The sequence below is a fragment of the Camarhynchus parvulus genome, chromosome 1A (assembly GCF_901933205.1).
Source record: "Camarhynchus parvulus chromosome 1A, STF_HiC, whole genome shotgun sequence".
Lineage (NCBI taxonomy): Eukaryota > Metazoa > Chordata > Aves > Passeriformes > Thraupidae > Camarhynchus > Camarhynchus parvulus.
The window spans coordinates 38,579,108-38,605,024 of record NC_044586.1 but is presented as its reverse complement, the minus strand read 5'-3'; the positions used below and the strand labels follow the sequence as shown (position 1 = coordinate 38,605,024).

The 25,917-nt window shown below is 35.2% G+C and overlaps 1 protein-coding gene across 1 annotated transcript in view; it reads left to right on the top strand.

Annotated features, from left to right (window-relative positions):
* Positions 1-25,639, top strand: part of USP15 (ubiquitin specific peptidase 15) — a 59,178-nt gene extending 33,539 nt beyond the window's left edge. The window contains exons 7-22 of the mRNA XM_030959363.1: positions 599-682; positions 6,989-7,133; positions 15,972-16,145; positions 16,483-16,641; positions 17,319-17,543; positions 18,939-19,022; positions 19,113-19,207; positions 19,382-19,570; positions 20,393-20,508; positions 20,638-20,913; positions 21,217-21,287; positions 21,647-21,762; positions 23,677-23,826; positions 24,212-24,315; positions 24,878-24,966; positions 25,270-25,639. Of these exons, the coding sequence (XP_030815223.1) occupies positions 599-682; positions 6,989-7,133; positions 15,972-16,145; positions 16,483-16,641; positions 17,319-17,543; positions 18,939-19,022; positions 19,113-19,207; positions 19,382-19,570; positions 20,393-20,508; positions 20,638-20,913; positions 21,217-21,287; positions 21,647-21,762; positions 23,677-23,826; positions 24,212-24,315; positions 24,878-24,966; positions 25,270-25,455 (2,263 nt within the window). The 3' untranslated portion in view covers positions 25,456-25,639. The remainder of the gene's footprint in view (positions 1-598; positions 683-6,988; positions 7,134-15,971; positions 16,146-16,482; positions 16,642-17,318; positions 17,544-18,938; positions 19,023-19,112; positions 19,208-19,381; positions 19,571-20,392; positions 20,509-20,637; positions 20,914-21,216; positions 21,288-21,646; positions 21,763-23,676; positions 23,827-24,211; positions 24,316-24,877; positions 24,967-25,269) is intronic.
* The last annotated feature ends 278 nt before the right edge of the window (positions 25,640-25,917 follow it).

The window sequence follows — 25,917 nt, the reverse complement described above, 5'->3', positions numbered from 1 at the left end:
TAAAGTAGTCCTAAATCATGGGGATAAGTGATAATGCTTCTTTTTTTGGCAAAAAAAAAAGGTTTTTAAAAATCCAGTGTTGTGCATAATATCCTGAAGTTTTCTAACAATATTACTGAGACAGTTTTAACTAAATGGTTCCATGCTGCTGTTAAATTAATGTGAAGTATTTATCTTGATCATTTTTGTATCTCATCTCAACATCTATTTAGTTTGAAATGAAAAATTAATAAAATTCCCACATTAGAAACTTCACATTTTAAGTTCTAGAACATCAGAATATCTACAGTTGTCCTTAAAGCTGAAAACTTTTTTTTTTTTTGCACAGTGGCCAGTGCTTTCTTTTGGTTTTTAATATCTCTGTTTCTTCAACGAATTATGGAAGTTTTAAATACTATGAAACATTTCAAGTGTTAAAAGGCAGATAAGGCAGATTCTGAGGGCTGCATGTCCTGGGTATTTTTAGTGCTTTGCCCACTTTTAAAAAAGTATTTCTTTTCCATGCTTGTTTATCTGCTTCATTCATTTGTTATCTTTCTTTCACAGTTTTTAATATCTCAGCATTTTTGTCTAATTTATCATTTTCATATTTTTAAAGGTCCCCAGGTGCATCCAATTTTTCAACTTTACCAAAGATCTCTCCATCTCTATCAAATAATTATAACAACATGAACAACAGAAAGTAAGCAATATACCTTAAAACATTATTTAATTAACTACCCCAGTGTAATATAAACAAAGTTCAATGTATTATAACTCCTCGCTTAAGGATTTTGAATTACTTTGCACTATTTGGCTTGTGAATTGCTATCGGTTACTATTTCATAGCGTAGGTAATGCTGACACCAAGAAATGAAACAACATTAGAAATGTTTGTAACTCTTACTCTTGAGCTGGGAAGACGCTAGAAAGAATTTTGGCTGTTGTAAGGAAAGGTACAGATTTCATTTAGAGTTTATAATTCTGAAAATACATTGTTGCTATTATTATCCTGCCTGAATTTAAATGGACAACGAGAAAGGTATAAAGTACTTATTCTTATGATCAGATTTTCCCTTGTTTATTGTTCCGAAGGTATTAGAGCAGCCTATGTACCATTACACTTTGATTTCAAATCGTGACAGCTGAATTGTGTTAGCTGTAATGTAGCCAGCAGCTTAACTTCTGTTTCTTAGTGCTAGAAGTCTTGAGAGAGATCAGACTGTGTGCTTGACTTTTGCAGTGAACAAAGGCTTATTAAGAGACTTGTCACTTTTACATGATTTCCCCTTTATATTCCAAATTAGAAGGTTTTTAAAATAAATAGTGTGATAAATCTCTAAAAGAAGAGCTTTCCTATTGCATTGGCCAACTTTTTGTGTAATTTTGTTGTTGTTGTTACTGTACGCAACTGTAAAAAAAGTTGGTGAATATAGAAAAACATGGAATTATTTCACTTTAACAGATAATGGAGCATCTTTGAAATGCTTGAAACCAGAGCGCACTCATCTTTAATGCAAGCTGGGGGAAGTTGAAGAACCTTACTCTTACAATTCATTCAAATTTGTAGTATTTTTCTAAACATGCATTTTGTGATCACATTTGAAGATGTTAAATATTAAAAAGGTGACATAAACATTAAATATACAATATCTTCCAGTTAAATACTGCACTTATCAGAAGTGATTTTTCCTAAGGGGTGAAGTGTCACTTGTGCTTCTACCAATTGTGAGTAGCCCCAACTCTCACTGTTGAAAGTTGAAATCTGTGTAATTAACTGCAGTCTATTGTACTCTGTGTGTGGATGTGTAGTAAATAGGAAGAGTTTTGTATATATGATTGTGCAAAAAGTTACTTGATCAGAGCTGAGCCTCCAGCTGAGAACTAATTTCTTCTTCTCACAGTGTTTAAGCAAAAGGCAGTGCTATTGCCAAGCGCGACACATAACAGTGACTTTTTTTAGGGAGCTGTGATTTTAAATCAAACCATCAAGGCTTTCTTATTTTCTTTTTTTTTTAATGTTAGCTTCTTGCTGGTGATATAGTTATTATTAGGAGGCACTTATGAAACTTGTTGCCAGCTATTGCAACTTTTAAAGATAGTTTGTTCACATGATTTACCTGATTTTAATTTTATTTCTTGGTTTATTTTGGAGCCAAAATGTGAGCTTTTAGAACTTGAGAAAAAATTTTGGGATTTGGAGGTGTGTTTGTTTGTTGTTATTTTACAAGTTATAATTTTCAACAGAAATATGTTTTTAAAATGAAGTCATATAAGTTGCAGATTTGGTAAAGAATTGGTCTTTTTAAGTGATTTAGCTATAACTTAAGCATTTGTAAATCAGTTAATAGGTACACGTACTCTGTAGTATTATGAAATACCAGTCATTTTTCTCTTCTATATCAAAACACAGTACATCTGGGTGTTATGTGAGACAGATATTCAGTGCAGAAGTATATGATTTTTCTTACAATGCAGTAATCCAATTATGATGACTTAAAAATATTTTATAAATCACAAATTAATAATTTAATGCAAGATGTAATACAGATGAATCTTTAGCAGCACTTATCTCGGAGTCTGTGTTCAGTTATGAAGTCATATCCATTATATACTTTGTACTTTAAAGTACATACTTTTGCATTAAGAATTTTTGGCTTCAAATAGTAAATTGAAAGATACATTTCTGTATTTAATTCTATTATATAATTGTGAGTTCAGAATGTTCTACTCTTCTTGCAAATATTTCCTTGTCTAAGAAAGTACTTCTTTTTCATTAATTAATACTATCTTTGTTACTTTCTTAGTTAACTACTTAATGTCAGCTTTGTCTTCAATTTATTTCCATGCTTATGCTTCTACCTTATATTATATTGCACATTGTCCCTAGTACATTAGAGAAATTATACATTTGTAGCTTTCTAGGACCTCTTGGCATCCCCATATGGGCATGAGATGCTGTGACTCTAAAGGAGAGACCAGCATTTGGTTTGAAGATAGTTTTACCTGACAAATATGATTTATAAGGCAGAAAAAATCAAACAACAGGTTGTGTGTATTAATGGTCATAAATAGTAGTCATTGCAAGTCTGCTTTTGCAATTGCTAGAGCTCACCTATAGAGTACGAGTTATGTTAAAAACCTGCAAGTTTCATGGTTTTTTTGTATGGTACACATTTCTGTCATGTTTTTCTAATCCAGGAGGTGTTCTTTGTAAGAGTAAGCCTCAGATTGGTAGATACTTAATTTTGTGTTAAGGTAGTTAGATATCAGAAATAGCTTGTGCAAATTTTATCCAGTCTGAAGCCTTCATTTATGTAAATGTGAGTTTGCCTTTGATGGAATGGAGGATTCCAAATAATTGATCATTGATGTTCTTTTGCCTTTGCTGGTGATATTACTGAAAATAACACAGGAGGATTAGCATAATATGTGTTAATGGATTCAGAAGAGCAGGGAGAGACATGCATCTTTTAGGTCTTACTGGAATTTCTGTTTATTGTTGTTAATAAAGCAATACATACCATATACAGTGTTTTTTAAATTAAGTGGAATGGAGATTAAAAACACCTGAACAGGGATTTTGCTTGGGGAATTAAGTGGGAAGTTGTTCTGTTTCCTTAATTCGTAACCATTGCTTTAGGCTCCTAAAATGACTTGTTTGCATCATTTAGTGGTGTCAGCCTGTCAAGGGCAGCTTTGTTTATATGCTATGTATATTTCAATATGCTTATTCTAAGAAGTGTAAGTGTTAATTACATTACATTACCTCTAAAAACAGTTTCTTCATGTTGTACCTGACACATAACCAAATATTATGACAAAGGGAATTTAAATATAATGTTATATTTTGCTTTCCAGACAATGATCATGAGCAAAAAATAAAGATAGTAATCTTTATGTAATGAGATGGGCCTCTGCTGCTGCTTCAGGTATCTCTAAAATCTGATGAAACCTGGTAATAGGTTTCTTAAAGGGGCTGGTCACAAAAATACATTGGCACTGCATTAAAATGGTTGAGATATTACACAGCTCAGTAAGTCTTCTCAACTTCTGATTTTCTGTACTCATTATTGCAACTCAAATTCCTTTATGTATGTACCTGTTGGTACATGGCAGTCCTCTGTCAAATTATGTCTTTTCCAAATCTAGTGATGCTTTTCCAGTCTTCTCTGTTCAACATCCATGCTTCGCAGAGCTCTAACTGTACAGTGAGTGCTCTGGGTTCATCATCACCATTTGAAAGCTGCTTTAATGTCTAAAGGCACATACAGAAGGTACAAACAAGTCATTTCAGATCTAGCACATGCAATTCAAAATTTGTAGATCTACAGGTAGTAAAATCTCATTTGGAAACCTCCTTTTCCATTTTTGCCATTTCAAGAGCTCTGTTCAAGGGTCTGAAGATGGTTTCATGTTTTCAGATCTTGCCTTACTTTTGTGAAGCTATTTTTTCTAAGAACTGTTAGTGTTTTCTTTCTGTTACTGCTCTACTTGACTGGCTTATCCTAATACTAGCCCTCTGCTTTTCCCTGCATGGTTCCTTCATTAGTTAGGAAAGTTTTGCAGGAAAAGCAGCTGGAGGCTTGGGGACACACAGTTATCACAAGTTACTTTTTCTAGGATATTTCTGTTTGAATTAAATAAATGTAGACTTACCTTGCATCTTTATTTGCTTTCCATTGTTAGCTACTTATTATTGACTGTTAATAATAATTTTTTTAAATCCAGTTTAAAAGCATAAAAAACAAAGCAACAATGTAATTTATATAAAAATAATTTTTCCACAACAAAACAGTTTGCAAATTGATGGAGCTGTAAAGAGACATCTTCTAGTATCCTGCAAACAGTAGGCAGTGTTTTGTAGGATATGTTTTGATAAAATATCATAGAACTATGAAATAAAAATATATTAATAGACCTGACTCACAGGATGAGTGGTAAACCTTAATCTCTAAACCTCTCAAATATATTTCTGTGGGCCAGTACAGAAGATAAAAGAGCTCAGAAATGTCTTTCCCTTTTGAGAAGTAAACTGAGAGAGTTTACTTAGAGGAAATACACACTGCATCTATCTGCACTGCAATTATCTTGAACTAAATTGTCATCATGGTACTCAGCTAATTTGAGAAAATCTTCCACATGAGTAAGCTACAGCCACAAAATACCAGTTGCATTTCCTTAGCTTTCTAGTGTCCCTACAAAGCTGTCAATTTGTGAAGGAGGGAAAGCTGCAGAGAAGGAAATAAAAACGAAAATCCCTAGTAGAATTACATTCAATTTGTTCATTACCCCTACCTCTAAATTTCAGAGAGACTTCTTTTTTATTAAGCATGTGAAAAGTTTTATCTCTGAGTCAGGTCAGGACAGCAGTAGGAAGGAAGCAAGGCTGAAAGTGTAGAAGCTTGTTGTGTACCCTGTGCGTGTGCATTGCTGTTACTGCTGTGCACTGCTGGGTTAGTTATGTTGTGGGGGTTGCATTAGCACCAGTGGCAAGCTTGTGGTTTTGATTCCTGGGGGAGCTAAGGCTTATCAGCCTAAGGGAATTGGAGTTCACTGCAGTAACTGGGCTGCAACTGGGAGATGGAAGGTAATTTTTCCTGGGGATCTCTCATACGTGGGTGAACACTAACTTTATAGGGTTTTTTCCATCAAGAATGACCAGTGAAAACAATACCTCTTAGCTAGTTTGGGGGCAAGCTAGAGAGCAGAGAAAATGCATATCTATAGAAAAAGGAAGAACTAATAGGAAAGTCAGCTATTAAAAAGAAATGAGCAGATGTAAAAGTGTGATAACAGCAGCTTTATGGACAGTGGAGCTATAAACTACACAAATTTCTGACCATTGAAAGAGGGAGAAATTTCCATCCCTGTCTGTTTTAAATTTTTGGTAACTTAATTAAAAAACAATAGTTATTTATGAAAAGTGAGTAATTGTGCACTGAAGAGACGGTTGGAATTCAGTAAAAGGGCATGATAGTGTTCAGGAGTAATGGCTGGAGTGTAACCTTTGGGCACTTGCATCCTCAGACTTTTGCAATTACAAATCTCAGTTTATCAGGATTTATTCTTTGCACTACATATTTTTCCTTCATTCTTACCATCTGACTTTCAAATTTTTGTTCATGTTCTAATATGAATGATGCTTTAATAGCTGCAGAAATACTCCAGAACTTTAGCCAAAGCTGCTGTCACACAGATTTCATTATGATCAGCACCTGAAATGGTTAAAGTGGTTGTGGTTGCTTGGTTTTTTCTAACATATTGCAAAACATTCCCTTACAAGATTTCTTTCTTTCCAGTGTTCTCAGATATTCTCACTTTGCTGGTCTGAGTGTTAGTTTATATTTGATATTTTTGTATTTCATCTGGAAACAAACTGTTTTAAATATCATCATTTTACCTATTTCAGTCTTCTACAGTTCCTTCTATCTGCAAACAAATGCAGCATAGATTTATATTGAAGTTGTTGCACGGCATTTTGCGCATTCCTTTACCTCTCAAGGCTTTTCTGCATTTGCATGCTGGATTGTGCTGTCCTAGCAGGGAAGCTATAAATAGACTGTCTGATGCAGTGAGGCAGCTATGCCACAGTGGCCTTGGAAATCTCAGCTTTCACCTGTAACTCTGCATTCCCATTGCCACCGACCTCACTCTTGCAGTAGCAGGATGCAAAAGGAACATAAATGATTGATTGCTGCTGGTGGTGTCTAAAGTCTGAGTGTTTTAAATATGATAGAACAATGAAGAATAGAGTAAGCTGTGAAGCTGCTCCTATAAAAAATGGGTAGGGATGTAATAATTGCAGTTACTGCAGTACGTGTGATTTTGGTTGTTGATGACATTTAAATTGACATTGATGTTATTACATTAAAGTTAAGTGTTTTAAATCTTTACTTGTTCACAGAAGTTAAACATTTTAATCATTTAAGTCTGTAAAGTACTTGTATGCTTTAAAGTACTATAGAGTACATGTTTACATTGTGAAAGATGTCTTGTTTTCTTACAGTGTGAAAAATTCAAACTATTGTCTCCCATCATATACTGCTTATAAGAATTATGATTATTCAGAGCCAGGAAGACACAATGAGCAGCCAGGCCTGTGTGGCCTGAGTAACTTGGGGAATACATGTTTCATGAATTCAGCAATTCAGGTATGTACTTTAAAATAAAATCAGTTAGTGTTATTACTTGAAAATAGTATCTTGTTTTATTTTGTCATTTTCAAAACTGATATTAAGAGATCTGATAAGTAGCAGGATAAGATTTAAAGTGAAGAAGTAAGACATCTTTATTGGTATACCTTAAAAGTTGATTTACATAACTGCATTCATAATGATCAATGTCAGAAAGACGTTTGACCAGTGTTCTACATGAGTGAACTCTTGAAATTGGATTCTTTGCTTTTTGTAGTAATTGCCATTCATATTATATGTTACAAAAACTGCCTTTTCCTTTTGAAATGCACTTGAGTACCAGTTGCAGTACTGAAAAAAGTGTCGAAAAGTAGATGACTGATAGATTACTGGGCCTTTATTTCTGACTCATGTACTTTTAGTGCACAGGTTAACATACAGGAACCTTGGAAAATATTTTCCTTTGACCTTTCCTCTCAGAATAGCTATTTCATGGATGAGATATTTTACAGGAATGTGTTAGCTTGTTCTTTGCTATGAATGCAGGAGAAGTACTAGTATATCTAATATTCCTCTACCAAGATGAAGAAATCTTAGTGTTCTGATTTTAAATGGAAGCTGCAGTTGCTGAATAATTAACAGTCAGAACTAGGACTTTTGTTTGGTTATGTTTAGTTCTCGAATTCACCTTTTGTCGTTGGAGCAGTCTTCTGTCACAAAACTGTTATGTATATGTAAGTTCTTGTTCACATATTTTCCTGCTGAGTATGAAAACTTTAGATCTTAACCAAGCATGCTGCAGAGTTATCTTCCTTTTCTCCTTGGTCATTACAAGAGTTCTTGGCTTATGTTTATGATTTCTTTGGGTAAAATTAAAGAAAACCCAAAACCACAACCCAAACGAGTAGAAAAGGAATTTCGGGTACATTTGTATGAAGTTGTTGAAATTTGTTCAAAAGAAAAAGCACACTCTTCCAGTGTGTCATAGTGTGTGTAGATACTTCTATCCCTTCTTCGTAATGAGAATCAGTGAATCATCTGGCCTTAGTTTTCTGTAGCTTCCTGTTAGGTAGCTGCAGAGAGCCAAAAGCTCTCCCCTTAGTCTTGTCTTCTTCAGATTGAACTAATGCTTACAGCTCTGCCTTTCCTTGTATATTGTTGTTCAATCCCTTGACCACATTGGTGTCCTTTCTCTGCTTTTTCTTACACTGGGGAGCCCTGAACAGGACAGTGCTCCTGCAGCAGTCTCACAAGTTCCAAATGGAGGGGAAGATTTGCTCCCCTTTGCCTCTGACTGCAGTTGCTAATACAGCCCAGTTTGCAGCTGGATACCTTCCCATGAGGATGAACAGCAGGATCACATTTCCACAGAAAAGAACTGCTGGGTCATATGATGCAAAATTGCTTTCTAGCCTGTCAGCCCTCACCTGTTAGTGGTATATAGGGTAATTCCATGCTTGTTCCATACTTATTGATATAAGGCATCCATAAAACTAAACTTGTTTGTAAAAATGTTTTCATGAAGATACTTGAAGAGCAGTTGAACAGTGCAGAAATTAAATACTTTTTAGCATGCTATGTGGAAGATGGCTAAACTGAAAGGGGGAAGGACACGCATTTTGCAGTGTCCATTCTAACTAAAAATGCTACACATAACCTCTCATGATTACTGAATTGCGTCATTGTGCTGTTGGAAAGAAAAGCGTGTGGTTTTGTCTAGTGTGTCAACCAGAATTATGTTTTGGGTTTGAATTCAAAGAATATTCTTGCTAAGGTTTTTTTATGATTCTACCTTGTTCATCAAGCTATACTGATTAAATAAGGATAATTTTATTTACTCATTCAAACCTTAATTGAGCTGATATATGTGATTTGCATGTATGTAATTCAAAAGTAACCTTTAAGTCAGAATTTGAAGCATGGGTTTTTGCCTTTAGGAGTCCTGTGCAGCGTAACAGACTTGTTACACATCACATCATTATCCCATTGTGTTAAACAGATTTCATTCTGAGGTCTGCATTAGAAATTAAATCAGCTTTGATTTCATTGCTTTTCAGTTACATCTAGAGAATTAAGTTTTCAAATAATTCTGAGAAACTGTAGTGTAAATTAAAAAACACAGGTTTGCTGATTACCAAGACAGTGCTCTAGGTAAGAAAATGAGGTGTTTATTGAGCAGAGTAGCTTTTAGTTTGGCATGGTACCTTTAATATGTCCTTGAAGGTGTGTTTTTTCAAATGCATTATTTAGTGGCTTTCTTAGCAAGGAAGTGTATCTTTCAGTTCATCCTACTTGTATGTCTCAATGAAAGTACTATTCAGAGTTTAATATCATCTAAGAAATCCATGGAAGTGCATTTTAGTGAAAGTATATGTTCTTAACACACTGAGGTGTCACAGACTGCAGTCTTCCTCTTGCCACCACTTTCATCTTTTCTCAATTACACAGAAAGCGTGCATTTCACTTTGCTAATTTGCTGTTATTTTCATGTTTTATCAAAGTAACATTGGATTATTATGCCAATAGCTGGAGCACTCTGAATACGTTTTGATCTGTCTTAGTCTTGGAAGCAACAAAAAGATGGGCTCAAATAGTATGTGAATGGCAAAACCGGGAATTCTGCTTGGGAATATTGGCTGCTCTAGGCATTTACTTGGGTGATGGAGTACACCCTCAGCAAGATGAGAGATCACACAAATCTGCAGTGAGGAATTGCTATATCATATGGCTGTGCTGCCATTCAGAGGGACCTCAGTGGGCTGGAACCTCATGAAGTTCAGTCACAGGAAATGCAGAGCCCTGTGCCTGGGCAGAACAGCCCCAGGAACCAGTACACACTGCAGCAGGGGGTCAGCGACTGGATGGAAGGCAGCTTGGCAGAGAAGCACCCAGGATCCTGCTGGACAAAAAGCCAGCAGTGTGTTCCTGTGGCTAGGGCAGACAACAGCATCCTGGGCTGCACAAAGGAGAGTATTGCCAATAGGCTGAAAGAGGTGATCCTTTCCTTTCACTCAGCACTGTTCTGAGTTCACTTCTGGGCTCCCCAGAGAGTTTAGGGAGCAAGTCTGGTGAGAGACCACATAGGTGACCAAAGATTGCAGCATCTGACCTGTGTGGAGAGACAGAGAGCTGGGACTGTTAAACCTGGAGAAGACTCCAGAGTGATTTTACCATTTTTTGGAAGTACCTGGTGGAGAAAAGAAAACTAAGCCAAACTCTCCTCAGTGGTTCCCGCTGAAAGAAAAAGAGGCAATGGGCATAAACTGAAGCATGTGCGATTCCTAAATATAGGAAACTTTGTTCTAAAATGGGATTTATCAAACAGTAGAAAATGGTTCTCAGGGAAACTGTGAAGCCTCCATTCTTGAAGGTGCTTAAAACCGAACTGAAGTCCCAGGCAACCTGCTCTAGGTGACCTGTCTTTGAGCAAGTGGGTTGGACCAGAGTATCTGCAGAGATGCCTTCTAATGTCTGCTATTCTGTGATTCTCTGATCTGTTCTGGTCACCTACTTTATCTTACCTATCCTCCTAAGGTGTATTCCTTCACAATTGTGCTAACACAGGGCTGGTTTTCAGGATAATTGTGTTTTCTTTAAACAAAATACTTTACTGTAGAGTACTAGACTCTGAAACAATTTCAATTCCATTCCTGTACCAAAATCTTTGCTTCGATCCCTTCCATTCCGTTCATGCTGGGTGTGATCAGTGTAGCTTCCTTCAACCAAAGCAGAGTTTGGTTGATCCATTTTCCAGCTGATTGCCGCTTCTCTCAGATCTCTGTGCTTTCCAGGGAACATTGAGGCCCTTGAGTGTTCACCTGGGAGCCGTTTCTGCTTCAAAAACCACTGCATTTATCACACAGCTTCTCTTTGGTCTTGTCTCATGTACAGTGAAGAAAGTTTGCATCAGAGCTGTTGTTCCTTGACAAAGAGGGACAATTCCTTCACACAGCTTCATCTCCTGAGTCTGACAAATTTGTGTGAAGGTTCTTGCCCTGTAAACATACTAGGTAGAAATGTGAAAATCCTGGCAATGTCTTAAATTTTGTTGCAAGTTTAGTAGTTCTTCAATCTATAGGTTAGGCTTGACCCTTTATCCCGCTGAGTGATTATTGTGGGGACCTTTGCCCTTCCAAGTAGGGGTTTTCAGTGTTAAGAAGCTCAGGACAACTGGAGGACAGATGATGAAGAGATAGGTGAGATCCTCTGTGGGGTTACAGACAGCTGCAAGCTGAATTAGAATAAGGCCAAGAAGGTTAAAATACCATTGCCTATCTCCCAAGTGCTGTTCTCTTACTACTGTTCCTTAATTTTAAAAAAACAATAATTTGGTATTCTTATTTTAGTTGTACTGGAATCTTTGTATAGTTTTTTCAGATTCTTTTGAAGGGAGTATTTCATGTATTTATTTTATTTCAGTGTAAACACCTAAGGCTTGATTTTTTTTCTAATTAGGCCTAAATGTCTACTTTTGCAGATCTATTTTTGCATAAATAAAACAGGAAAGACAAAAGATATTATTATAAATATTGTAATTATTATTTTATAAATAGTTATATATTTTTATTATTTATAATAAATATATATTATAATTATTATACCGATAATAAATATAATGAATATTATTATATATTTTATGTGTTATCTCTAGATATTTTATATTATAAATAGATAATACTATATTATAAATAGATATTATTATGACTACTTGAACCCATATTACAAAAAATATTTGGCAAGCAGATGTTTCATTCACATTCACTTAGGTACATAGCTATATTCTAAGCTGAAAATAAATTAGAAAAAATGAGTCTCATTAAGCATCGCTGTGCTGCCACCTGTGGATGTTTCCCAAGTCTTACTTTCCTCTTTCGGTGGGATATTACAGATTAGAGCTCTGTGGAAATGTTTGGATTTTTAATTTTTCTTTTACAGCAAAAATGTGAGAGTTCCAGAATTTTCATTTTGTGATTAAAAAATGTGAGAAGGAAAAAAAAATATTTTCACTAAAAAGATTCATTTTTTCCAAGATTTTTATTTTGATGCGTTTTTCCCATTGGTGTGATTATAAACACCTGACTTCTGAACAAGCTTTGAAATGGATATTTCAGAAGTTTTTTTTTCTTCAGAAAGCTGAATAATATTCCCTCTGAAGTTACTTACGGCTGTGAGTTTATCTAGACAAAAGATAGCATATTTCACCAATACTTGAAATTCCTAAGTTTTTATAGTTCTGTTTCAGTTGCCCTAGGTATGTGGAGTTTGGATTAAGGAGCGTATTAATTAAGCGCTTTTTGCCATGTTTGATAGCATACAGACAAAAGTAGGATAGACACAAGTAGGTGTAAAGTAAATCACTTTTTCTCCTGTCCCTTGGATCTTCTTTTCAGTCTGGCAGCTCTTAGTCTTTTGTTAGAAAGATGAAATACGAAACTTCAGTGTCATTTGCATAAAATTCTTAATAAGTAGCACCTGAAGCTGAAGAACCAGGACACTTAAGGGACTGTTCAATTTTCAGTATGTCCATTAATGATTCTACTGTCTCCTCCTCATTTCCCCAGTTCGCTGGCATGATAGGTAGTGATGTTTTCTTTATTTTGGAAGTTTATTTTTATCATTATTTTTGTGCAATATTCCATATGGGATGTGGAGAAATGTTTCCTTGTTCCCTTAGGATTACAGAGTGATTTGTGGAACTTAAGGAGGTTTCTGGTGCAACCTCCTGCTCAAAGGAAGGTTAGCTCTGAGGTCAGAGCAGGTTGCCCAGGGCTTTATCCAGTTGGATCTTGAAAACATCCCAAGAAGGTAGAGACTCTTAGTTCCACTACTTGACTGTTCTCAGAATGAAAACCTTTTTCCTTATATTCTTAACCTCTCATATTTCAACTGATGCCCATTGTTTCTTTTCTTCCTAGTATGTGCCACTGTGAAGAGCCTGGTTCCATCTTCCCCTTAACTTCCATAGAGATACTAGAGGGCTGCTCTTGGGCCTCCCTCAAACGTTCTCTTCTGCAGCCTGGACAAGCCCTGATGCTTCAGTCTTTTCTCACAGGGCAAGTGCTTCTAGGCCACTCACAGTCTTGGTGGCCCTCTTCATTAATTTTTACTTTCCTTTTCTATCAATCGGGTCTGTGCAAACTCTTACATCAGAATTATTCCATACTTAAACTACAGAGATTTAGAAGAGTATGACTTGACTATTTTCATTATTCTATTTCCCCCTTCTATGAAGGTTTCGTAGGACAGGTAGACTTGGAATCATTATCATGAGCTGGTATTGTACACAGTATTCCAGTGAGGCTACAGCATTGAGATGTGTGTGTGTGTGTGTGTGTATATGTGCATGTGTACATAACACTAAAAATAATTATTTCTTTCTCATTTTCCTGTGCATCTTAATAACTTTTTTCCAGGTTATTAATATGTAATATGGAAGTATGATTTCAGTGTTAATCTTTGTCATGCTGAAGGTTAACCTTTTCTCCTGTGGATTGTCTCTTGGAGTTTCTGCCTTCTGTTCTATACTTCCTATGATCTTTTCAAATGATCAGTTCAGGGTCAGAGAACTTTACAGAAATTTTATTAGTTAAAGAAAACTTGTAGAGACAGTAGTGCCTGAAATGAGGTGACATTCTGTTACCTCTTTAGTTCACAGACAGTTTTCTATAGTTTTACTGTATTTGTTTGCCTATTATGGCTGCTATTATTCCTCACCTTTTGGTATACTTTTAGTTTACTTATTGTCTGTGTTTTGAAACAAACAGAAAACCCCACATCACTAGGTTGAACAGGACACACAAATCTGGTAACTTAACTATCCTGTAGATTGTCTTGGTTTTAATAGACAGTTTCCATAAGGCTTCCGTGATAACTTACAACATATGACATGAGAAAATAAGAATGTAGGATTCCTTCAAATTGGCTTCTGGATGCTTTTTTTCTTCTGACTTTAATCATGATCTTAAATAATTCTCCATTGTCAGCCTTTTCAAAGAGGAAGCATGTTTGTAATCATTTAGCTTTGTCACTTACATTGAAAAGATCAATGCATATATGGCCAACTTTATTAGCTCCTCTAGAAGCTACTCTTTTAAAAACTATTGTATCTGGTATTTTAGAAAAATATGTCAGCTCTGTACCTCAAAACTTGCTGTGTTGAGGTAGACATTTGTGCATTCCAGTACTACCATTAGTGTCATCTTATGCTATAATGTGAATATTGTTAAAGGAAAAAAGGAAGTTATCTGTAGTAATCTTCCTGACTTGTACTACAAATATTAATTAATATTCTGAGAAAGTGACAAAATCAGTTTATTAGGTGAAAACTAGAAACTGGTGAATTATTTTTTAATGGACTCCAAATTGTCAGGACATTGTATAATGCTTGACTAACAGAAAGACCTGTAGAAAAATATACTATTTTTTCATTATTTAATTCCTTGTATTGGACATTCCTCATGCTAAACTGAACAGTTGAACTGATTTCATTTCCTAAACCAGCCCAAAAATAATCCAGAAGACAACACATCTGTGAGGTAGGGGGAGTTGGGATCACCACTACTGGAAGTAAAAACTCTTTGCCATATAGCAAGAGAAAAATGAGATTGCTTCAACCCCAAGTGTCCAAAAGTGTCTGTAATACCAGGAATTTTTTTTTGCAGTGTTGACAGATCCTGAAAGCTTTAGGTGAGGAGGAAGAGAAAGGAAGGAGTTTGATATAGGCATGAAACTCAGCTCTCTACAGCATGTGACTGGTTTTGCTTTGTAATATTGCACAGGTATGATAGGCAGACATAGGAATAATATTTTTTTGCCCTACTCAATAAAGTTGCAATTCTTCCAGTCTAATTCTTGTATCTTATGCAACAGCATATGTGGAGCTCTTCCCCTTGTTTACAGAGGGGCAGACGAGACTGGTGAAATACTTGACCTTTCCTCAAATCTTTTAATAAAGGAAAGAATGCAGAAAAGCTTACAATAGTTAATGGACAAACTCTTAAGAATATATGCTAAGGCATGGCATGGGGATTTTTCCTGAGTGATGGAAATGTTTATGTTTAAAGGAGTATGAAGAGAAGCACACAAAAATTGAAAGTGAAATTGTAAATCATACTGCAGTGATTACGTCCTGCTGTCTTCAAATGCTGAGAGAAGAGACAAACTGGTATAGTTTGTCTGTAAATCTAAACCAAGGTCCTTGCTTTCCTTGGACTAATTTCAGCTCTAAACTGCATCACAAGATTTAAAAGAACATAGCAAGGGCTTACAGCACTGTGATTCAAAGTCTAGTCGCTCTAGCATAGATTGCTGTCTCCAACAGCATCCATAAGCTGATATTAACAAAGAGAAGGAAAAGGCCAAGCATCCTCACCTTCCCTCGCCTGCCAAAATAATCTTTTTTCAAATGTTGCTCTGAATATGCTATAATTTGAAGTAATAAGCTCTGTTGCCTCTCTCTTCCAAACGTGTGCACTCTCCACTTTGCGCATCTATTACAACCTCTAGCAACAAGTTTCATAAAGCCATTCATGTCTCAAGAAACACCTTGTTTTGTTTGTTTTAAATCTTGATACACATTATGTTGTCATGCTGTGGGTTGTTTGGACTACTCTGTGTTATAAATTTTGAGGTAAAGCTCTTGACAGATATTATCTTTGCATAACTTGTAATGACAGCTGTAGCCAGTCTTGGTTTAAAGCCATTATTTGTTTCTGGAAAAAAATGTTTAGGGTTTTTTCTCTTTTCCTTCCAGGCACTAGACATTGCAATTCATGGCTGCTTTAACAAAATTAAAACATTCTTTGTGTAGAACTGATTCAAATCACTGTTCTAAAAAGTCTGTATTATTTTTTGCAGTGTCTGAGCAACACACCTCCTCTTACAGAATACTTTCTCAATGATAAATACCAAGAAGAGCTGAATTTTGACAATCCTTTAGGAATGCGAGGTGAAATAGCAAAATCTTATGCTGAGCTTATCAAGCAAATGTGGTCAGGAAAATACAGCTATGTTACCCCAAGAGCATTTAAGGTCAGTAAGGAAATTACGTGGAATTACATGTCGGTTTTGGTTTTGTACTTTTACGTATATAAAACTTGGAGAAACACGCAACAAAAAAAAATTGAACTACTGTTTATCAGTATGCAGTTCATTCATTGAACTGGTAAAACACTTGGATGTATTTTTCAGTAGCTGTCACCTGTCCTTGTGCTTTGAGAATTAGTTTTGACTTCCTGTCTCCATTGAAAAGCTTACCTTTTATAACTACAAGTTTTACCCTTTCAATATGCTGCTATAACATCTCAGAAGTATCTACTCTTTCTGACAGTTCAGGTGTCAGGAGTGTTTTGCATTTATTTTTTTTTAGACACAAGTGGGACGATTTGCACCACAATTTTCTGGTTATCAGCAACAAGATTGTCAAGAGCTACTGGCTTTTCTCTTGGATGGTTTACATGAGGATTTGAATAGAATTAGGAAAAAACCTTATATTCAATTAAAGGATGCAGATGGGAGACCAGACAAGGTAGGGATTTTGGAGCTGATCATCTTCATTTTAGTCAAAGTTGTATGCTGTAAGATACTTCTACATGATTATGCACTGGAAGGTTGGGAAACTGATTATGTGGGGCTTTTTCTGGAAGACATTTCAGAAAATAGGACAGAACTTGAAAATTGACATCTTGAGAAACTGTGTAAATTTCTATTTTTTTTGAAGATAATGAGGGGGGATGGAGGATGGTAAGTTCTTTTTTAAGACTTCATTAAGATAATCGTTCTTGTTCAATTCAGTTCTGTTGAAAAAACAATTCCTGTTCTGTTGTTCTTTTATTTTTATACCTACAGTGTGTGCAGCATTCTGTCTCTCTCCAGTACTCTTACTTCAGGGAAACTCTTCTTTTGTTATGAGTATGAGTTAATTCAGATGGAATTTGTAGGTTTATCTGCTTTTTGTCTTCCCCCAAGCTACTTGAAAGTCGCTCTCAGACTGTGTAATACCACTGACAGGATCTCTGTCCTAGGAAAAGCATACATCTTTTAACCTGGAAACCTGATAGTAGTAACATTCCTTACGGGTCCTTTGGAGTGACATTTCTGTGTTTAGGTTGTTACTGAAAATGTTCTGTCAAGGACTTCTACTAAAAATTCTCACTATTCATTTCTGACTACTTTGTCATAACCCAGATCATGCTTTCTTTACAGGTGGTTGCTGAAGAAGCCTGGGAAAACCATTTAAAGAGAAATGATTCCATCATTGTAGATATATTTCATGGCCTTTTTAAATCTACTCTAGTTTGTCCTGAATGTGCTAAAATATCTGTAACCTTTGATCCCTTTTGTTACTTGACACTTCCATTACCCATGAAAAAAGAACGCACTTTGGAAGTTTATTTAGTTAGAATGGATCCACTTGCAAAGCCTATGCAGGTAAGCGGCTTAATTTGCAGACAAACACTTTGATTCATGAGGCATTAACAGTGAACCCAAGTTCCTTTACACAGTGCAAATTTATAAGCAAATCCAACAAGCTTTATTTTTCTGGTATGTGTTCTGAAGTCTCACTTAGGAAAATGGGGAAGACTATACATACTTGAGGAAAACTGTACATACCTTGTATAGTTTCAAGAAAGAATTGGTAATTTCTTTATGGTTGTGTTAATAGGGCCTCTTAATCTTTAAAATGTATGCTGACATAATTTTTTGAGAGCTGCTGTGATGAATTTTTATGTTTATAAAAATATCTATACTTAATCTGTAAGACTTGAAATTTCTTGGTTTCTTATTGACAAAAAGCAAATATTTGTAAGAAATGGTGCAAAAAACCCTCATGACTAGATGTACTGGGTAGTCTCTCACCTCATAGTCAAAACATTTCAGATGAGATTTCTTTGTGAAGAGTATCCCTTTTGCCGTTTTTTAGGAAGGGGATGATATTACACACCTTAGAATGTAATGAAAAAATGTACATAAGGTTATCATAACCAAGTCATGATAAAATGGTTCTAGCTGTACCTTATACAGTAAGTGAGGGTAAGTGAAAAAAATACAACACAGGCAGTTATGTAGGCGTTCAAAAAGGCTCTGACACCTTTTTAGTACTGAAATCAGTACTATAAGAAGGAAAGTGGGAGAAAAGAGTGTTCTCAAAGGCAGTATGAGTCGAGGAATTTGAAGGTGAAGGGAGATGAGCCTGCTAAAAATTTAATTGTGAAAATAGGGGACGCACAGTAGTTGCACAGGGGACAAAAAGTAATTGAAAACTACTGAAGTAGTTGAATGTGACTCATGCGAGATGGTTGTGCTGGAATTAATAGTTTGGGAAGAGTACCAGTTCAGTAGAGTTTTTGTGAGTCTAAATTATTATAAAACTTAAGGATATAGCATGCAATGCTTGGCAATTAATTACAAAGTTAATAATAGCTTATTTCTAATTAATCCTATCTTTATTATACAAATAACAGATAAGAGTCTTGTGTGGAGTTTTGTTACAAACTTCAGGAGCGCTGCATAAGGGAAGCCACAGAGAGGTTTTCTTTGACTTTAATCAAGTTCTCTCTCTGCGTGTGAAATGAGAATCTGTAGTCAGTGTATGTGTATTTGTAAAGTTATGCATAGAATTGCTATATTTTATGCAGCTTTTAGAATTTATGTTAGTTGATCTACATACTTTACACCTTATATTTGTTTATCTAAATACTTTACACCTAAAGTTTCAAAAATATGAAAGAAATACATGAAATATGCTGGACATGTGTTGTTTGGGCATTTTTCCTCGTGTATATTTGTTCTCTTAATAAATTTAAATTATATTTTCCTTTTTAGTACAAAGTAGTTGTTCCCAAAATTGGAAATATATTGGATCTTTGCACAGCATTGTCAGCTTTGTCTGGTGTTGCTGCAGATAAGGTAAGAGTGATCTCTTAAATAAAGCACAACAAATAGCATTTTAATGTGTATTAACGTGGTTTAACAGTGTATACTCCGTTTTCTTTTCAGATGATTGTTACTGATATATACAATCACAGGTTCCACAGGATATTTGCCATGGATGAAAATCTAAGTAGCATTATGGAACGTGATGACATTTATGTGTAAGTGTAGATAATGCACTTCGCGTTTCTTTGGAGTTTGTTTAGGTATTTGCAAAAGATTAAAACCTAGACACCAGATAAAGATCAAACTGGGAGGGGATATTTTTTCTTTTTCCCCTTTGTAGCCTTTTCCATGACCATTTTTCTTTGTATTTCTGATTGTTTTTCTTCTAGATTTGAAATTGCCATCAATAGAACAGAAGATACGGAACAGGTCATAATTCCTGTTTGTTTAAGGGAGAAGTGCAGGCACACTAGCTACAGCCATAGTGGTTCTTTACTGTTTGGTCAACCTTTTCTCATAGCAGTGCCTAGAAACAATACTGAAGATAAACTATATAACCTGCTGCTGCTAAGAATGTGGTAAGATTATTGTTAAAAGAAAAATTAGTTTGTTAAGAATAATGCTAAGAGTTGGAGTCATTGCATTTCTAACATACTGATTCATGTGCATTTCTAACATACTGATTAGATTTGAGCACTTGTATTTGCTTTCTGTTGAATATTAAATATAAAATTTTAGCCACTAATGTGGATTTTAATTTGATTTTTTGTTAGCATGACCTCATCTAAAAAGTATTTGAGAAGACAAATAGTTCGACAAATAGTAGAGAGTCAGTCTGTATTGTTAAATAATTCTCTTGTATGCTTAGCTGTTTGTTAGGTTGGTAAAGTGGAAATGTTTTCCAGTTGTTATGCTATGGTTATACTTCCTGTAGCTGCTGTTCAAGTTAATGCACTAATTTTTGTTGTAGAAGTACATGGTAGACACTTTCTGAAAGTAGACTAGAATTAGTGTCATTATATAGAAGAAATTAAAATCATATAACCTCTAATTTAAATTTATGCTTCTTTCTCTGTTGATGTAACTTTCTCTGTAATATGGTTAATGAGCAATTTAAAAAACTGAATAGTGGACAAACAGAGAGTGAGACTAAGAATCAAGCTGTTTCAGACCAAGTAGCTGCCAAAAATACACAGTCACATATGAGCAGGTTTTCCTGTGTGCTTGTAACACTAGACACATTTGGCAATAAAACTGATAATCTGAGTAAATCAGAAAGGAGTGCAGAAATACAGTACAGTAGCAAGGACTTGTGAAAACAGTTTAATTACCAGTTTGAACAATGAAAATTGTTTAACAATCCATTGCTTCTAACTGTTGCTTTCATGTGTTACATTTAGCCGATATGTAAAAACATGTACTGAAAGTGAAGACACTGAAGGTTCCCTGCATTGCTGTAAGGACCATGGTATCAATGGTAATGGCCCAAATGGAATACATGAAGAAGGATCTCCAAGTAAGACTGGAATATCTACACTTGTTTAGTATTTGGTGTTGAATTTCGAATGGAAGTTAACTCTCTAGTGTTTTTCAATTACTGTCATTCTGTCTCATTTCTTCCTCTTTATTCTTCCAATTGCTTAAGGTGAAATGGAAACAGATGAGCAAGATGATGAATCCAGCCAGGATCAGGAACTTCCCTCAGAGAATGAAAACAGCCAATCAGAAGACTCAGTTGGGGGTGACAATGACTCTGAAAATGGATTGTGTACTGAGGATACTTGCAAAGGTCAACCACTCACGGGACACAAAAAGCGATTGTTTACATTCCAGTTCAATAATTTAGGCAGTACTGACATAAACTACATCAAAGATGATACCAGGCATATTAGATTTGATGATAGGCAACCTAGGCTTGATGGTAAGTCACAGGGAACAGAGTGGGCAATATTTGGTTCTGAGACTCTTTTCTGACTCTCATGTTTCATTTTCTTTGTGTGCTGTTTGATATATTTTTCTTTTAAATAGTAAATTCTGTATAATTAACTAAATTTTTATTGCAGTTGACTTTTTGAAGTACAGGATTTTTATATGCTTCAGTTTTTTGTAATTAATTCATTGTACAATTGTTTAATTTATTTTGAAGAGTGTTTGCCCAAAGTTAATACAATTTCATGTAAAGCAGGAAATAACATTAAGAGAAAACTATTTTTTTTAATCTTAGAAAGATCTTTCCTTGCTTTGGATTGGGATCCTGAATTGAAGAAGAGATACTTTGATGATAGTGCAGCAGAGGTAAGCTGTTTATGTTTCTCCCTTTCCCAGCACAAATAAAAACTAAACATAAAAAATGCAGTGTGTCACATACGGGATTGTAAGTCTTCGCAAGAAGCAGCAACTGTATCTTTTTTTCATGTTATTCTTAGTAAATATGTAGTCATAAATAAACTTCATATATACATCCATGTAATTAGCAATTCTGAGGCTTATGAACTGGGAAGGAAATCTGAAGCTGTGGAAACTTTTACTTGAACGGTTTCTGATCAGTTTTTCCATATATAGGAGCTTTGTAGTTACTGTTTATAGTAAGACGACATCACTAAAATGAGTTTTGTTTCATTTGTTCTCTTAACTCAAGAAATACTTCTCTTTAGGATTTTGAAAAACATGAAAGTGTGGAATATAAGCCTCCCAAAAAGCCTTTTGTGAAATTAAAAGACTGCATTGAGCTGTTCACAACAAAGGAAAAACTAGGTGCTGAAGACCCATGGTAAGCACAAAAGATTAAAATTATGTACTGTGGTCTATTTCTCAAAATTAATCAAAACCACACTTGAACATGGAGATCAGTAGCTGATTTATTAATGGCATTTTGAATCTTGTTATTTCAAACATAGTTGAAAATTCTCAAAATGCTTTTTGTTTTTGTCCATTACTTAACCAAAATTTTTACCATGTACAGAAGGTTTTATTTGTAAGGAAGACATTTAATGCATTCACAGTTAGGAGGAAGGGTTGATACTTTAAGTGCTCTAGTCTGTGAACTTTGATGGACAGTGAATGAATAATATTGTGGCAAATTCAATGTAGTGGTTTAAACTAATACTCCTTTCTGAGATGAGAGAGGTTGGTGCATACTGTAGTTTCTTTATGCAAATACATAACTTGCCTTGCATTGATATATTAAATGTGCATAAACATTAAATATGTGCATAAACAGCAAGTTTATGGGATGGGGGATGTCTGTAGTCAATAATCCCCTCAAATTCATGTTCTAGCCATTAGGTTTTTGGCAGAGACTTTTATGCTATTAATGGTTTTTCCAAATTATCATTTGGAATCACATCTGAAGATTCATAATTACAGTATGTTCCCATAAGATCCTTTTTTTTCCAGGAGTTTTCTAGCAGATAATCTTTCATCAACACCTTTAAGCTCAGAATTAAGTTTGAAACAAGAGTCTGCTAATTTTTCTTCTGTGGATACCTGAAAGTTTTGAAGCTTTCCAAACACTGTCACTAGAGTTTCCCCTATATTTGTGCAGGGTAGGGAGCTAACTTACAAAATCTCTTTTTTTTTCTGGGTTTGCTAGATTATACAAAACAGGATAGATTGTTTGAGATACATACACACATAACTCAGGTGTGGTACGTCAGCACTTCCATTTTGGCAGCACATTTTAAGCAAAGTATTTTAACTACTAAATACAACTGCAGAAGTCGAGCAGCTGTTACTAAATACAACTGCAGAAGTCGAGCAGCATCTCACTGAGGTCATTAATCACATTTCTCTTTGTTTGTTAGGTTATCACAAGTCTAATCTACAAGAGTTCACCATGCCTAGTCCAGCACCTTTTGTATTCTACGTATTCTAAGCCAACTGGGATAACAGATTTTCAATTCCAGCCTGCCATTACAGTTCTCCTAATTTTTTGTCATTATCTGATGTTGCTATTTAAAGACACTTGGGCAGTCTTTTCATTAGGGTTCATCTCTTTTCTTTTTTTTTTTCCCTAGATTTTTACTTGTTAGATGCTAAAGTGTGGAATATGCATAGACTACTTCAAATAAGAGTTTCTTCCATTCATTCTTACTTATCTTCCTCCCTGAGCATTAGTTGCTGAACAGTTGGAGTGTGCATTGCAGGGAACAGAAATTTCTAAGTCACCGCCTGTTCAATACTTGCCTACTAAGAAGGGAAATTTCTAGTAATGAGTTTTTCCCAGGTTCCAGGAATCACTGTAATCTGGTTTTAGATGGTAGATGGGATAGGGTGGTGGATGGATGAATTTGGAAACTGAAATTTGAAAGAATCACAGCTGCTTGTTATTTTTGGTTTGTTTTTTTTTTTTTTAATGGTCAGTTTCTAAACACTTCATCTCTTTTTCGTAAAATACAAGAATGCTGTGTTTTAACTAAGGATACAGGGATCTGATCAGGGATGTAGGAGATGAGAATCCAATACTGGGGGATGCTGCTTCTGTGTTACTGATGTTGAGCTTCACTGGGATCACACTTGCACGTTGTAAGCTGGAAGGGATATCTATGGCATTAGTAACAGAACATGAAGAGTGTGTGGTTTTTGCTCATTTAGTTCCTCCCATGAATGTGACTTTCTCTTTGGTAATGTGTTTTAATGTTCATATGGACTATAGTTAGTTAACATTTATGATTTTTCCTTTTAGGTATTGTCCAAACTGTAAAGAACATCAGCAAGCTACTAAGAAGTTAGACTTGTGGTCACTGCCCCCCGTACTGGTAGTTCATCTGAAGCGCTTTTCCTACAGCAGATACATGAGGGACAAGTTGGATACATTGGTTGATTTTCCGATAAAGTAAGAAATTCAAATATTTTGATGCTAGAAGTATAAAATTGTGACTAGGGCATGTGTTTAATACAGTGATTACATAAAACGGATTTGTTCTCAGCTTCCATGAGAGGATCCAGTAAACTAATGACAAAATGCTTCTGGATTAAAAGTATAAACTTGCAAAATAATTATAATGTAAAAATATGGAAGATTGCTTGTTCCTGTTCCATTACTCATGGAGTGAAAGAGATGCACTGGCAGAGTAGCCTGGTGTATTTTTCTAGGACATATGAAATAAAGGGCTCTGAGACCACCAAACTGTGGTTAAAAATGCTATTAACATGACTGAATTTTGGTTGGGTTTTGTTGTTTGTTTTACTTTATTTTGTTTTGTTTTGTTTTTTAACAGTGACTTGGACATGTCAGAGTTCCTTATTAATCCCAATGCCGGGCCTTGCCGCTACAACTTGATTGCTGTTTCGAACCACTATGGAGGAATGGGAGGAGGGCACTGTAAGTTGATTTCAAGTGTCATCATTCTAGATGTCAGCTTTTATTTCCGTGTTGATTTTGATTGAAGTACTGATCACTTTGAATCAATGGTGCTTTTTAATGGTTGGGGACAATTTTTTTTCCATTACCTTGAAATGCTTTCACGAGTATTTCAACACAAAAATCTGTATGCAATGAGCTTTCAGGGGTAATTGTAGGTTCTTTTATACTTGTAGCTACGCATATTGTGAAAAGAGAAAACATAAGAGCTGCTGTACTCTTACACCTGATTTTGTCTTGCTTGTCTATACTTTTATTCATTGTGCTTCTCCTTGAAAGCAGAGAGAAAAAATGACTGAGGCATTGTATTTTGACTGTCCTTTTCAGTATACATTGTCTTTAGGAGGGAAATGTTAGTGATTAAACTCTCTTTGCTAAAAATAATGTGTTAAAGATGTTTAATAGTGATAATGAGGTTTAGTTAGTTAAATATTAAATGTTAGACAGTAACACACTCTAGTAACTGATTGTATTACATCTATGAATATACAAAGTCCTGAGACATTTTACTTTTTTGTCTTAGATACTGCTTTTGCAAAAAATAAGGATGATGGAAAATGGTACTACTTTGATGACAGTAGTGTGTCCACTGCAAGTGAAGACCAGATAGTGGCAAGTATCTTTTATGTTTCCAGATTTGGGGCTGTTGATGTTTTCATATCAGGGCAGGCAAAATGAAGAGTAAACCATGAAACCTGTGTTAAATTTGTAGGCGGTAGTTTGTGTTCTTGCAAAGGACAGTACAAACCAAAAATGCTTTGCTACAACATGCAGAAATAAATTTAACATAAACAGTCTGCATTTCTTTGTCATTTTACCTTGTGTACTTGGAAGCAAAGAAAAAGAGTTAGTAACCTGGATTATAAATATTTTGTTTGATGTCTAATGAGCATAATGTACTGCTCTCTTTTGCAGTCCAAAGCAGCGTATGTGCTCTTCTACCAGAGACAGGACACAATCAGTGGAACTGGCTTTTTCCCACTTGACCGGGAAACTAAACAAGGTGCTTCAGCTGCCACAGGCATCCCACTAGAAAGTGATGAAGACAGCAATGAAAATGATAATGATATAGAAAATGAAAATTGTATGCACACTAACTGATGGGAAGAACTAGAAGCCATAAAAGAGACTCTCTTACTGGGGATATGGATTGAAAGAGTGAAAATGCCCACCAAATTAAGAATAAAAATCTGAGATGGGGAGTTTCAGATAATAGAATGTAAATCTTTATTGCATTTTAACATGTGCAGTACTTGAAGTGAAACAATAAAAACTTAAACAGAAATTGTCTCTAATACATTTACAGTCTCATATTCACAAGGTATATATAGGAAATCACAAATAAACCCCTTTTAAGTTTTCTGCTGCTGTTCTGATGGATTATGTTTTCTTTTGTTTTGGATGTGAATTAATAACTAAAATATTAAATCTGTGGACTTCTGACATTTACTTTCCTAGTACTGCAAGAAAATACTACTGCCACGTCTAGTTTCTGGATGAATATATACATGTTCCTTAGGCTGCCAACAGAGTACAAGTAAAAATGTCATAAATACCTAAAGT